Source organism: Candida margitis (genome assembly GCF_024628925.1).
Source record: "Candida margitis strain CBS 14175 chromosome Unknown scaffold2, whole genome shotgun sequence".
Lineage (NCBI taxonomy): Eukaryota > Fungi > Ascomycota > Pichiomycetes > Serinales > Debaryomycetaceae > Lodderomyces > Lodderomyces margitis.
This window is the reverse complement of record NW_026261802.1, coordinates 401592-416065: the sequence shown is the minus strand read 5'-3', so window position 1 is coordinate 416065 and position 14474 is coordinate 401592. Positions and strand designations below refer to the sequence as shown.

Genomic DNA, 14474 nt, shown 5'->3' with positions numbered 1-14474 from the left:
ATATTGTTAATCAGTGTTAAAACAGGTCCCAATAGTATCTTGTTAAGAAAATTAAAGTAGTATATGGCTTTAATGGCCTCTTTGAAGCCATTGCTTCCATTTTTTCTATTAGACCCTTTCTTGTTCTCTTATTATATACTGTATATCATAAAACAGTCGTGGTTATGTTACCTGCCAAAAAACAATTGAATTTTGACTGAAAAAAAATATCAAAAATCACAATTGATGATGTAATTGTAGGCCAATACAGTTCGTTATATAAAGAAAAACGAAAAGGATAATAACTAAATAGGGTATAAACTAAGTGGTTGTGTTGGTGTGTTGGTGTGTTATTGTGTTATTGTAAGTAAATGAAATTACTTACTGACTAGTTCAAAAACTGATTAAAGTGTAATTTGGTATTTAGTGTAATATATGAAAATTAAAAAGGATCTCTCTCTGTCTCTCACTAAAATATTCTCTATCTTTTGTGATGTATACGTAAATTGTTTATTATTATTCTTATTACTACTATTACTACTATTACTACTATTACCACTATTACTATTAAATAATAAACGATATACACGATATACTTTTACAAATTGGTGTTTTTGTTGTTCTTGTTGTTGTTTTTATTTTTTTTTTTATTTTTCTCTCCTCCTAAAAAAAAACAAAAACAACAAAAATTTTCATCTCTCCTTTTCTCAATATCTGACATCTGTTAGTATACACCACATACACACTAACACACTAACACACACACCAACACACTTACTTTTTTTTTTTTCTTATAAAACAAAGTACATATTTCTCATCTGTGTTTATTCTATCAAAGTGTACCTTGGTATTTCAAGAGAATAGACAGTCTACTCCATTTCCTTTTTTCTTTTTTTTTATTTACTGTTTATTTGAAGTATGAGTTCCTCGGCATCTTCAACTTCAGCAAAGAAAGAAGGACATTTGTCGCCAACATCACCACTGCCACAACAACAACATCGCCATCGTTCAACTTCATCGGTAGGTAGGATACCTGTGGGGGATACTTCACCTTCGTTGTCAACTATGGATACTACCAAGGCTTCAAGAAGAAGATCCAGTGCTAGAAGAGCTGAATTAAAGCGTGAAACCAAGTCCGATTGGGGTATTGCAAACCACCTTTTAATTGGGTTTAGAGAGTTGGTTTATAGACAAACTTGGATTGTTCCCCTTTTGGTTTTGGTGGCTGCTTTTGGAACGTTTTTCCTTTCCAGTCCAACGGGGAAAACTCACAAGTTTTTGCAAGATATGATTGTTCCATCATATCACATCCCGGGAACTGACCAGTATGGAAAGGGGGCCAATGACTTCAAATTTGTTGGATTCTATGCAATTTTTTTCACTTTTTTAAGGGAATTTATGATGTGCTGTGTTTTGAGACCCATTAGTAATTATCTTGGTGTTAAAAAAGAAGCTAAACAAAAGAGGTTTTTGGAACAGACTTATGCTATGTTCTACTATGGATTGAGTGGTCCTATTGGTTTATGGATCATGTCGAGAACCCCATTATGGTTTTTTGAAACAACACCAATGTACCTTGAATACCCACACAAGACCCATGAAATTTACTTTAAAGTTTTCTACTTGGGTCAAGCAGCATTCTGGGTCCAGCAATCGGTCATTCTTGTTTTACAATTGGAAAAACCAAGAAAGGACTTTTTTGAATTGGTGTTGCACCATATCATCACTATTGCTTTAATTTGGTGTTCGTATAGATTCCATTTTACATGGATTGGTATTGAAGTTTTTATCACAATGGATGTGTCTGATTTCTGGTTGGCTTTGTCGAAAACGCTAAACTATTTGGATTCAAAGTTGACGGGACCATTTTTCGTATTTTTCATTGGTGTATGGATTTATTTGAGACACTATATCAATTTGAAAATCTTGTGGTCGGTTTTAACCGAGTTCAAAACCGTTGGTGAATGGGAGTTGAATTGGGAAACTCAACAATATAAGTGTTATATCTCACAACCAATCACCTTCTTTTTAATCTTTGCTTTGCAGTTGGTCAATATTTACTGGTTATTCTTGATTTTGAGAATTTTATCCAGATATGTCTTTTCTGGAGAACAAAAGGATGAAAGAAGTGACGATGAGGACGAAGAGGAAGATAGCAGTAACAACGAAGAAGAAAAGAAGGAACAATAGACTAAATAGCTAAATAATAATTAATTTTTCTAAAATATTTCACATTTCACATTTCACGATTGACTGTATATATGACTCTGAGTCCAACATGCAAAAAAAGCATCAAAAAACAAAAATTGTCGCAGCATGATCCCAAGTGTAAACAAACAAACAGAGCAACAAACCATTCGCCACACATGTCTTCAAAACTACAAGCTTTAAGCAAGGATGAACTAATACAGAAGGTATTAGAATCAGAAGCGATATTGAATGAGTTCCAAGAGTCAAGTAAAGATCTAGAAAAGGCATTAGAGGATGAATTGCAAGAGTTGGAAACGACAAAGATGAATCTCGAGGATCAAGTCATCAGCTTAAAGAATCAATTACTTACATCAAGACAACAGAATTTAGACCACGGTAAAGAACTAGATAAGCTTCAGGATCTTCTATTAAACAAGGATCAAGAAATCATGGGTCTACAGCAGAAGATAGTCAAGATTGAAATTGCCAACGCCTCGATGGAAAGTCAGGATCGCATCATGCTCAACAAATACGAAGTACAACAAACTTTTAACAACGAGCTACTAGAAAAGTTGGCGATTCTAGAAGATGAATTAGACAGGGCCAAAAGACAAAATTCAGAGAGGCAATTGCATATAACCAACTATAAAATACAAGTTCATGATTTGCAGGAAACAATTAAGCAACTAGAAGCCGACCAACATAGGGATTGTGATGCCCTGTTTGTTAGTATGAAGGATGTGTTGAAAAGTACACCACCGCCGAATGTCCTCCGAAACGTCACCAATACGACGACTTCACAAAGTAAAATGAAAAAATCAGATTCATTACAGAAACTTAAAAACTTGACCCGAGATATTGACATATTCCTTGGCAAACAAGATCGACTGGACGATCTATCAGCTGACAGCTTAAAAAGAATGTCTACTTTAAAGGCACCGTCACTGACTATATTGACAATTCTGGATGAATCGGCATACATAAACACCCACAAGAAAACCAAACGGCTTTCCTATAGCAAGCGATACTCCCAGTTACCTTCCATTACTGGAAGCCCAAAGGCAACACCACGACAGAATTGAGGTTAGTTAGGTTGGGTTAGTTGGCTTTCAATGTGAATAGTTTTGTAGAGTGAATAACTGCTACCATGCAAATTCCCCAAAACACGTAGGCTGTCTGTTTTCATTTTTTTTTTCTTTCTCCCTCCTTTGCCAACTGAGTAACCCCTCCATTCAACGAAATAATCAATGGATTCGTTTAATGATATACTCAAGAGGTTCGACAATGGTGAAATATTCACCTACCTCGTCGATATGAGCAGAAAGCTTTCCAAAGAGGAAGACTTGAACGAATCTGATTATCACACCTATCGCGATCAAATGAACCAACTTATAGACGAACAAAGAAAAAGACAACCACAACCAATTGCCAAAAAGAAGAAAGGAGATGCTACTGCTGCTGGTGCTGCTGCTCCAGAGCCCAAAGTACAGTCATCAATGAATGTGTTTAAATTAGTTTCGAGAAACTTGGTTCTTGTACTACGTGTGCTAACGTCGAAAACTTACGACATGGCTAACCTGTTGTTGAATGATGTGAATTTGGATGAGCATGGAAGTTTGCGACAACTGTCTAAAGTGGCTATCAATATTCTTATTGACCTATTTGACCATTTCCCCAGTCAATTGGGATCATTGATTAGCTTTTGCGTGGCTCAGATTTACAAGATTTTGAAAAAGGATCCAAATATCGACAGCGATTTGGTTTATTTGTTGTATTCAGTTTCCAAGCATGCAACTAAACAAGACATTGACGAGAAAATGTACAGCAAGTTGATCAAAATTAGCACAAAGTCGATTCTACAAGAGACCATCTCGTTTGATATAGAGGATGAAAAATGCTCATCTACAGTACTCATGAAGAGGAATTACACCCAGTGTCACAAGAATCTTTTAGTTTTGAGTGTATCTAGCCACTATGAGTCGTTATTGGAAGCGTCAGCTAGCTCTAGCTCTGCTGGAGCTAAAATGAAACCAGAGGCAATCATGTCACAACAGCACCATTTTCAACAGAACATCCTAACTACACAAGAAAACGTTTTTGAGTATTGTTTGTCAAGCCCTCTTCAAGAAATACGGGTTGCTGGTATAGACTTGTTAACTAATGTTCTCATAAATTTTATTCCAACGGGTAATTTCAACCCGGTTGAGTATTTGATTAGGTTTTACCCATTACCTGATCAAAACAACTGGGATACAAGCTTGTCTGTCAAACTAGACATTAATGGGGAACCATTAGTAGAAACAAAGAAGGAGAAAAATTCAATAGCTAATCACGATAGCCAGGCCATTATTAACAACCTGTTGGAACGAAACCTTTTGCAATCAAGCATAGCTGCCAGTATTATATTCTACATCCAAATGGAACAATTCCAAAACCCCGAATACTTGTCCACCAACTTGACAAACATTTTGCAGTTGGTACTTTTGAAATTTGATGATTTGGCCTGTGACAACAACAATACCATTCACATTCAAGATACAAATTGGAACAAGACCTTGAGAAATTGGAAGATAGTTCTCGATTATATCGTTAAGGAGACTGGCTCTGCTGCTGGTGATATTTTAGCAAGTTACTTGTACTCAAAATTGAATGTCAATGTTAATAAACCGTCTGAGTCGCAACATGGCGAAAGCACTGAACCATTGTCGTTGAATAGGGATAGAAAAAGGGAGTCAAGGATATTTGGATTCAAGACGACGAAATTGTCCAAGAGGAAAACGACTGGTTCGGATATCAACGTTTACACAAACCCTTATCAAGCTTGTCTCGTTTTGTCCGTTATTGAACACATAATTCCCTCCGGAGTAGACATAGAATCATCAGAGGAGAGATCTAAAGATGAGGAGAAAAATAGTATAAATGAAATGGACGATGATTTGGAATTGACCAATAGCGCTGATGCTAGAGGGTTGTCCTTTTTAGAAAATACGTTGTTTACGCTAATTGCCAATGTCAACTTTTATACCCGCAACTACGCCATAAAGACATTGCTCACTTATGCCAAATTCAATCCCGCTATAATCAACCAGTTGATCTTATTTGCATTTAAATTTGTTGATCAAGAGCATAAGCACTCCGATAAGACATCCACAAAGGGTTACCACAACACATGCAGCATCTCATCGGTGAGGCTTCTCAATTATTCGTTGGCTTTGCTGTCTTTAATCAAGCAAACTGACCCGGCATTACTTCAAAATACCATCATTGTTAGAATATTGAGTTTTTGTACCCAAAATTTAAAACACAGTGGGAACTCGAATATCAAAAATTCAAGTTGTTGGATAATTTTATCGTCGTTGGTGTCGTTGTACAACTTTTCCGAATATGTTAAATTGAATTCGTCGCAGTTTTTGATTTTTTGGAAGAGCTTACTTACGTCGCAGTTTCTTGGCAACACAGTCAATTCTAACTTGTCAGGACAACATGATCAGACAAATGAAGTTATTTCGAATTTAAAAGTGAGAGCTTTTGCCTTGGTGTGTTTGCACAATTATTTAAAGTCGGTCGATTTGACTCCCGAGTCATTTAAGCAAATTCTGTTTTTATTGACAAAGTCATACAATTACTTGTCACATTTGGAGAGTAATATTGAAAATGTAAGTTTGGTGACGACTTTAAACGCATCTTATTTCAATGACTACGACTACAATCCCAACCTTCTTAACAATATACTATATTCCAATCATTCCTTCAACAAGCAATTGTCGTCGGAAAAAATGATTGTTAGCTTGGTGTTTTACAGCAAAAAAGTGATTTTACAGAGTTACAAGGAGATTGCCAGCTCCCTTAAAAGTGAAATAAATTCTAATTTGGTTATTTTCCTCATCAAAATTTTCAGTGATCACAGAATATTTTCGAGAAATCTCTCTACCGAGAGTGATAAGTCAACAAAGAATAAACTAAAGTATCCATCGTCGCATGCAAATGCGATTGACGAGTCGATAAACTATTTCAATGAGGACTACAACTACAGTTTTGGCTTGACTAGCAAATGGCCATTTAGAGCGAAATCAGCAAATGCTCTAACCCATTCATCAGCTGAAGCAGAAGGTGTTTTTGCATTGCATAAGAACAAAGAAGCGTCATATTGGTTCCACTGTTTTGAACGAGTTGCGCTTTCTTCTACAACTCAGTCGGTCATTTTTGATCCAAACGATTTCGTGACTAGTGATATGCCCTTGACTGGTGAACCTTCTTCCATGCTTATGACTTCGTTGGTCGATCTTGCCATAGATTTATTTGAAACACTGTTTGCTCACTTGACGAGCAAGATTCAATTTTCGTTGTTGGAACAAATTCGGAATTCACTCACGGCGCATCAAGTTGATGTATTAAGATTGAAAGCTATTATGTTGAATGTATCAATTGCTATGCATGGCGTGGTTAGAACAATGTCGGAGAAGGAGTTGACGTTAGAGATTGGTGTTGCTTCAACCTTGATTGACGTGATCAAGAAGGTCAGTCTCAGGAATGCTGACCTTATTGTTATGAATGCCGAGACCTTGGGACTAATTTCACTCCTTATAGATAAGGACGATGTTCACGGAGTTATAACTAATCTTACAAATGATGTTGTCACTGATGAAAATCCTTTCCAGAGAGGCTTTTCGGTGCTTTCATTGACTAATATTTATTTAAGGCGCAAAATCGGGTTTAAGGAAACATACCACATTTTAGCCCAATTAGTCAATGACCCAAATCCTGTTATCTACTACTTTGTTTTGCAAGGTCTTGTACAGATTTTCGAAACAAGCTCGGACATGTCATCATTGGCACCACATATTTTGGACAAGCTTTTCAACAATTACTTGAATAATAGTTTCGGTTATGATCTCAATAATAAAGTGTTGGTCAATCTTAAAACTAGATTTGGCTCAGTTGGAGTAATGGCAAAATTGTTGCAATTAATCATTACATCATTGGGGCCAGCATTGAGGGAATGGCAATATCGCGACAAGGTTGGATTGAGGAATCTTATTGTAGCATTAAGCTACGGCATCGGATTAGCTACATTGGATGACTACATCAAAGTGTATCAACAATTGATGGAGCTCTTCAAAGAGTTGATTATATTTGACTCCAATTTAATTGAAGGTGAGATTGGTGTGTTTACAAAGTTGTTGAACTTGATCATTTCCAAAAATCTAAAGATTGCAATAGCCAGTGTTTCTCCAACTTCGTTAAATACTGATTCAATATTTCCGTTCACAACAAGTTTTGATTTATATTCTTCCGCCTACAGTTGTTACTACGAACTTGTAAAGATATTTGGTGTTGGGATAATTTCCCAAGAGACTGAGTACTTGTTTTGGGTATCGATGAATATAATTCCATGTCCTGAATTGGAGCGACTCGTTTTGCTTTGGATGGAGTGCAGTTTGGACAAGAACTGGTTTAACACATTAAACACCTTGCTCAAGTCGAGTATGAAGAAATTGGTTGATCCATTTCTTGAATCGAATTATCAGCAAAAGCTTTTACCATTGAGCCAGCGACAAAAGAAACACAACAAGAGTAATGTCGTCGATTTTAAAGATGAAGAAAATGAAGTCATTGTGGATGAAGACGAAGAAAAGATGGAGAAAAACGAACCAATCACGTTGAAATTTAGATTGTTTATTTACGATGCATTGAATCATTTGTTATCGTTGGCGTACAAGAATCCCAAATTAGTTGAGCGGCTAAAGAGCAAAATTGCTGAAATTGTCAAGCTTTCATTCTTGGGTTCTACTTCGCCAATTCTTGACTTGAAATTGAAAGGCCTCGACTTGTTGAACTCGGCGTTGGAATTGTTTGGTGATATTGAAGATCCATTGTACCCATCTACATCGATTCTAGAACAGCAACAAGCTCAAATAATCAGTGCTTTGGTTCCCTGTTTTACCCCGGGCAATGACTACAAGGTAATTATCCATGCCATTGGTGTGTCTTCGAATTTCATTAATTTACCCCGTATCAAGTATTACTCCAAGCAAAGAATTTTGAAAACATTGATACAGCTATTGGAGGAGGTTTCATCTAATAAGTATTTGAAATTTGGGTTTTTGGAAGATATGTCCGAGTTTGGTAAGAAGAGTATCCAGTTGGCTATTTTGAATTGTTGGGCATTGTTGAGAATTGAAGCCTATGAGGAAGCCGACCAGAATGAAGTGGATTTTGAAGAGGTTTTGGAAAGGTATTCTGAATTGTTGATTTCGTTGTGGATATTATCTTTGAGGGAGTTTTCTATTGTTAAATACAGTGAATCTTCAAGCAGAGAGCTTGAGATTTACGGCAACTATTGGATTAATTTGGTGACTGTCTTGAGTTTGGAAACGGAAACAAATTTCACTTTGATCAATGATTCACTTTCAGGAGATGGTGAAAACTTTTTCTTTATATTATTCAGCCAATGCATTGAGTCGTTGATTAAGAACAGAAATGTTGTGCCCATCTTAAAGTCGTTGGGTAAGTTGATGCGCATAAGCAGCTTGGTTGACTTGTTGTTCAATGACCACATTTTTGGCGAGTTGATTGATGTTGTTGATCGATTGATTTTGGTCGAGGAGGATGCAGAAACCCAGTGTTTGTTATTGGACAGCATGGAGGCAGCATTCCGTACTTATATATCATCTCATCAGTCTGATTTGGAGTCCGGGTTTGATAAATTGTTTGAACTAATTAGAGTCACAATGATACCTTTATTCAGAATCTTGCCTTTCCTCAAGTCTGATTTTGATAATAGCTCAGATAATTATGATGCATTACTTAAAAATGCCGAAGGAGCACCAAATCTATTAATTTTGAAAAAGACATTTGAGAATTTGGTCAAGATGATTACTTTATTCCCAGATGTTGTAAAGAAGGACCTATATTCGTGTCTCCTTTATATTTTTGCCAAGGTTTATGAGAGCAAAAAGGTGTTTTTGATTTCGGTTATTCTTCCATATTTGAAACAGGTGGTTACAGACAGCAAGCAGCTTGGTACTGATTTTGTCACGCCGTTTTATGTCGTTGTTTCAAAGTTTTACACCATCAATGCCGAGGAAAATTATACAATCTTGACTACGGTCGTGCTTGTGACATGTGGAGATATACAACTAGATGCTGAGAAATCAAGACAATTAAGTAAGGGCTTACTTCAACTATTGCTGGATGAAAAAACGGCCTCGTTAAGCTTACAATGCATCAAATCCCTTATTCAGCAAAACAGGACGCACACTGACCTTGTGTTGAAAGATTTGATAGCTGACCTCGTTAGTAATGTAACAGGTGTTAATTCACACGCAGGTATCAGCTCCAAACTATCACTTGAGATATTGATCTTGTACTCCAAAAATTTGGTAGACGACAAAAGAAAGTTGACGGCAATGTACTCTCTTTTGCTACCAATATTGATTAAAAGTGAAGTCGAGGATAAGCTATACACACGTGACAAGCTCCTATTTTTGATCAAGCAGGATTCGTCTGTGTTTAAAGAGGTTGTCAATAAATACTTGACCCCATCACAGAAGGTGCTGGCGGAGAAGCTTTTGAAGTTGAAGGGGGAAACTTTGCTGGAAAGAGGAACAGACCCACAAATAGAATTGAAAACATTTGTATAGGCGAAGTACCAGCTTATCAATAGAAATACCATGCTAACAAGTCTTGTGTAGGATACTATTTTTCGAAATCTAATTGGTGTGTCAGAGTAGTTGATGCGTCTGGGTAGTTCCATTCGCGTGCTTTTGTATACTTTGCCTGTTGTAAGCAAAAACAAAAAAAAATACGAAACGCGTCCTCTTGTTTACAATTTTTGAAAAACCGACTTCATTTCTAAACTGTTAGCCAACAACAGAAACATCCAATAACATGACACGGGAGGGCGTCCAGGAGAGCATAAATCTTACCAGCTCACTATTATTTGCACCTGCTGGTCCCCTTTTAGAAAAAGAAGTAGGTCTTGCTTCAGATTCAGCTGCTGGGGTAACTAACCCAACTATTGCATCAGATCAGGAGCAAACTTCTGAGATGGAGAGCCACCCTATTGAGCAGCTGCAATTAGGCAGCAAAGGAGTCAAGTTATTTTCTGGTCAAATGATAAATCTAAAACGAAGGGGGCGTGAAGAACCACAGGAATCACAGGTAAACATCCATAAACAAAGTCAGCTTTATTTAGACATGGATTCCCTTTTTGCTAGAGTTGAACTTAAAAACAAAATCAGAGAAAACTCCTTGAAAATGGATTCAAAGGAAGAGCCCAACACATCAAACTACATGCCATTATGGACAGAAAAGTATAAACCGCAGAACTTTCTACAATTGGCGCCAGCGGGAAATGAAAAACAATACCGATCTATTATGCGATGGCTTCAAAAATGGTCCACATTGGTATTTGACGATAGAGTCAAAGAGCACATAGATGGCACTGACTCGCTCGGCAGGCCAAGTCGTAAGATTTTACTAATTCATGGACCACCGGGTGTCGGCAAGACAGTTGCTACACATATCTTAGCTCGCCAGATGGGATACAATATCCAAGAACTAAATGCAATGAATAGTATGGATACTCTTCCACAGGGGTCGGTCAATAGTTCAGCTGGAAGCAACGCTTACTCAAATGCGTCAAATGCTTTAAAGTTGAAGATTCAAAATACATTAACATCTAATGCTGTTTCCAAGAATGGTAAACCATTTTGTTTACTCATAGATGAGTTGGATTCTTTGGCAAACACAAACGATGTTGTCAAGATTTTGCAAGACATTGTCACTTCAGATCAACGAGCATATATGAAGCAACAAAAGTACGTTAATGGACAAAGTGACAACGATCAGAAAAGAAAGAAAAAGAACGATAGGATATTGAATAGACCCATCATTTGTATTGCCAACGATATATACTCGCGGCAGCAGGGAAAGTTTGGACCCAACCCTTTAGAGAGGTTGAGAGCAATATCAGAGGTTGTGACGTTCCGAAAGCCCGCCATTGCGCAAAGAGCAACTGGTGCCAAGGTCAGTGGCAGTGCCATGAAGTCTGTCAAAGACTTTTTGATGAAAATTAATGAGAGGGAAAATCTTGGATTAGATTATAGAGATATTGGAGAAATTTGCGAAGTATGCGATGGAGACTTGAGGGCATGTTTGAATCAAATGCAATTTTCAGGAAAACGCTTGGCATCAGGTACCAGTGTCAAGAAAGTTTCTGCAATAGACAAGCATATATCCTGGTTCACAATGGTTGAAGACATGTTTAAAAGAGATCCGCAATTGAAAAAGGAAGACAACTTTAGTGTTCTTTTGCAAAAGTACATGGACGGTAATGGTAAATCCATAACTGGCAGTAACGACTTATTTGATAAATTCATAAATGGAGTGTTTAACAAGTACCTCGATATTATCCACCTACAGGATGATACTTTAATTAGACCCAGTGAATTCAGTGACTGGCTTCATTACCACGACTCTTTCAATACTAACTTTAACGATGCAAACCAGTACAATGCATTGATAGCATTGAAAAGCTGGACACTATTTAGCGACTTGAAAACATATAGGGACATAAACCCGCTAATCCCAAATGCCAAAAACTTGTCCTTTGAAACCTTTGAAAAATTAAAGGAAAATCGTCATGTTGTTAAAACAGTAGTTTCGAATATCCCTGCTGCTACCCAATTAGGAGTTGGAAGTACAAATGCTGATAGTGTTGCATGTTGTTTTCTCCCTTGCCTTACCAAGATTCTTAGCCCAAGTTTGTCGTCCAAGTCAAAGGGTAACCTAACTCCGACTGAAATTGCAAAGCTTGAAAAAGTGACCTCCTTGATTGAATCATTCAAACTAGGCCTTGAAACAAGGAGAGATTTTGAATCTGGTCAAATGGAGTTGTATTTGGCACCGGACTGGGATGCTCTTACGATTTTTGACACGTTTCTTGCCGCACGATCAAGTGCAATTGAAGTCAAACAACTCCAGCTACGGAGACAAGCATTATTTCCAATGGTCAATGCAGAATTGGAGAATTTGTCAGCCTCAAGGCGAAGCCAAAAACAAAAACGTAAACTTGATGGCGTTGACAATCCGGAATTTACAAAGAAACCAAAAACAGGAGACCACGAGAAGCAAACGTTCAAGTCACAATATGACAATGTGAAACAGGCTTCCAAACCAGACGATGAAATAGTTAAACAAGTGCCTAGGATTTGGGTGAACTTTAATGAAGGTTACTCGAATGCTGTTAGGAAAGAGGTTAGTTGGAATGACATCTGGTTGCCATAACTACTTTATTGCATTCAGATTACATAAAAATATAGGGTCTTCAATACAGTTGCCTCATTAAGATGAAACCTTTGAACTAATCATAGTGGTATTACCTCTCTTGTAGTCGAACATAAATCAATATGATCCCTACGTGATTGTAACATTTAGATATTCCTCGAATAATTTCACAGAGGCATCCAAGGATGGTGTCTGCATAAGAAGCTTTCTTAACCGGGTTCTATCATCGTGATATTCACTGCTACCTAAAGCAGAGCTTCTAAATATATGTTTCCGGAAGTTCCTTTTTGCAAGAGTCATGTGACATCTATTTATTACTGTACCACAACCTGAATCATGAGTGTTATTATGGCGTCTTCTTGGGTCTAGAGTTTGAAGTTGGTTCAATTCAGTTTGACTTGTCTCATATAGTTTCGGCAAACTTATTGGTCCAAAATCATACTGAACATGGTGATTTCGATTTAAAACTTTTGATAAATACTTGATGCGACTTATATATGTTCGAAGTATGGATTTCTTTGCAATTGGTGCTTCATGTGTAGTTGTTTCAGAAACTTTTAAATGCAGAAAGAGTGAGACCAATGAATCTGTTGACGCTAGTGAAACTTGCGGCGCAAGAGTGTGTGGCGTTTCTGGGATATCGGCAATATCAGTGAACGTTGATGTCTCAATGGAATTGGTGTAAGTTGAGTTCCAAGAGTTGGTGGCTTGTGTGGCATAGGTGTATTTCTTTGGTGATTCGTTCAGGCTTCCCTCTTGCCCCAACTTTTGATTCAATCTCCTCAATTTAGTTGGCTTTTTCAGCCCAATTCTCTTACTCAATTCCAAATTTGGAATTGCCTCTGCAGTATTATCCTCGAGGATTTTATTATCAGCCAATAATCGGTTCTTTGCAACGATGAACGATATCATGTCATCATCATGTGACAGACCTTGTGCTTGAGTCACAAATACTTGACTACCCCTGAAAGTTGTAGCTTCATTTTCATGTGTACATACCTTGAAGTTTTGCAGCCCGGTAAAACTAAATCTATTATTTTTGGAAATTGTTTCCTTCAAGTAGGGGGAGTTATTATCTTCGATATTTGAGATTGAAAGCTTCGGCTTAAAATTATCACCTTGTTTTCTCCAAAAGGAAGTCCGCTTTTGCCTTTTTCTCAGAGAATTTCCCTTTACATCCTTCAAGTTGTTCTCCAGCAGTGTAATTGACCCTGCTTCCACCACATCATTTAATTTAGACCTGACAAGCTTAGCTTGTGGCTCCAACTGTGGAGTTGCAAAACAAGAAAACGGTTTAAATTGATCAAGATCTCCTTCCTGTGTCACTCGCATTGATTTATCAGAAGCTGACTCATCTGTCATCACCAGCCTTGATGCAATTGCTCCAGTATAGATGCAATTAGAATTGACATTCATGTCTCTTTGGATGTGGCCCAATCTAGCATCTTCGTCAAAGACAGCTTTGGGTGTGGCGGTTACATTCTGGGTTACTTTATGATTTACTTTAGCGGAAAAGGGTGATTCAAGAGTGTTGGTTTCCATTTGAGGATGCGTAGCATCTGTACTAGAGTTTATTATTTTTATATTCGTCTTTTCATCAGAACTCCTTGTCATTGGTGAATTTGGCTCTGTCCACTTAGCCTTTCCCCTTGAAAATGGGTCAAAGTCGTCAGGGTTTGCTTTCCTCATCAACCCACTCATATTCAACCGAGGACTAACAATCAACCCAATTTTGTGTTTTGTTGTATTTGATTGCTTTTTCAGTTCCATTTTGAAAACATAAGTGGTATTATTGTTGTACGGAATTTTTCACTGGAATGAAATATACAAGCGATTAGGGAAAATCTGACTTTACTTCATCTATCAAGAATAGTCATGTCAACAAGATAAATCTTTGAATTGAAAAATCCGAGAACTTTAACCTACTTTAAAGTCATTGCAAAATGAAAAGGATTTGTTTCATCTTTGCTGCTTCAAGTTGTGAAGCATAAAGTTGTCACATTTTTTTCTCACAT

General features: G+C 37.3%; 5 protein-coding genes across 5 annotated transcripts; 4 read left to right on the top strand and 1 right to left on the bottom strand. All coding sequences in view use genetic code 12, as the record gives it.

Annotated features, from left to right (window-relative positions):
* Window positions 1–897: 897 nt before the first annotated feature.
* On the top strand, window positions 898–2169 carry LAG1 (sphingosine N-acyltransferase; the record flags this gene model as incomplete). Its single annotated transcript, XM_051814284.1, has 1 exon — window positions 898–2169. The coding sequence occupies one exon, from the start codon at window positions 898–900 to the stop codon at window positions 2167–2169; it is 1272 nt and encodes a 423-aa protein (XP_051672313.1).
* A 176-nt stretch (window positions 2170–2345) lies between these two features.
* On the top strand, window positions 2346–3251 carry CANMA_002236 (uncharacterized protein; the record flags this gene model as incomplete). Its single annotated transcript, XM_051814282.1, has 1 exon — window positions 2346–3251. One exon carries the CDS (start codon window positions 2346–2348, stop codon window positions 3249–3251), a length of 906 nt encoding a protein of 301 aa, XP_051672312.1.
* A 165-nt stretch (window positions 3252–3416) lies between these two features.
* CANMA_002235 (uncharacterized protein) lies at window positions 3417–9812 on the top strand (the record flags this gene model as incomplete). The annotated part of the gene is made up of 1 exon (XM_051814281.1): window positions 3417–9812. The coding sequence occupies one exon, from the start codon at window positions 3417–3419 to the stop codon at window positions 9810–9812; it is 6396 nt and encodes a 2131-aa protein (XP_051672311.1).
* Window positions 9813–10059: 247 nt separating this feature from the next.
* On the top strand, window positions 10060–12459 carry CTF18 (Ctf18p; the record flags this gene model as incomplete). The annotated part of the gene is made up of 1 exon (XM_051814280.1): window positions 10060–12459. One exon carries the CDS (start codon window positions 10060–10062, stop codon window positions 12457–12459), a length of 2400 nt encoding a protein of 799 aa, XP_051672310.1.
* Window positions 12460–12588: 129 nt separating this feature from the next.
* CANMA_002233 (uncharacterized protein) lies at window positions 12589–14229 on the bottom strand (the record flags this gene model as incomplete). The annotated part of the gene is made up of 1 exon (XM_051814279.1): window positions 12589–14229. The coding sequence occupies one exon, from the start codon at window positions 14227–14229 to the stop codon at window positions 12589–12591; it is 1641 nt and encodes a 546-aa protein (XP_051672309.1).
* Between the last annotated feature and the right edge of the window lie 245 nt (window positions 14230–14474).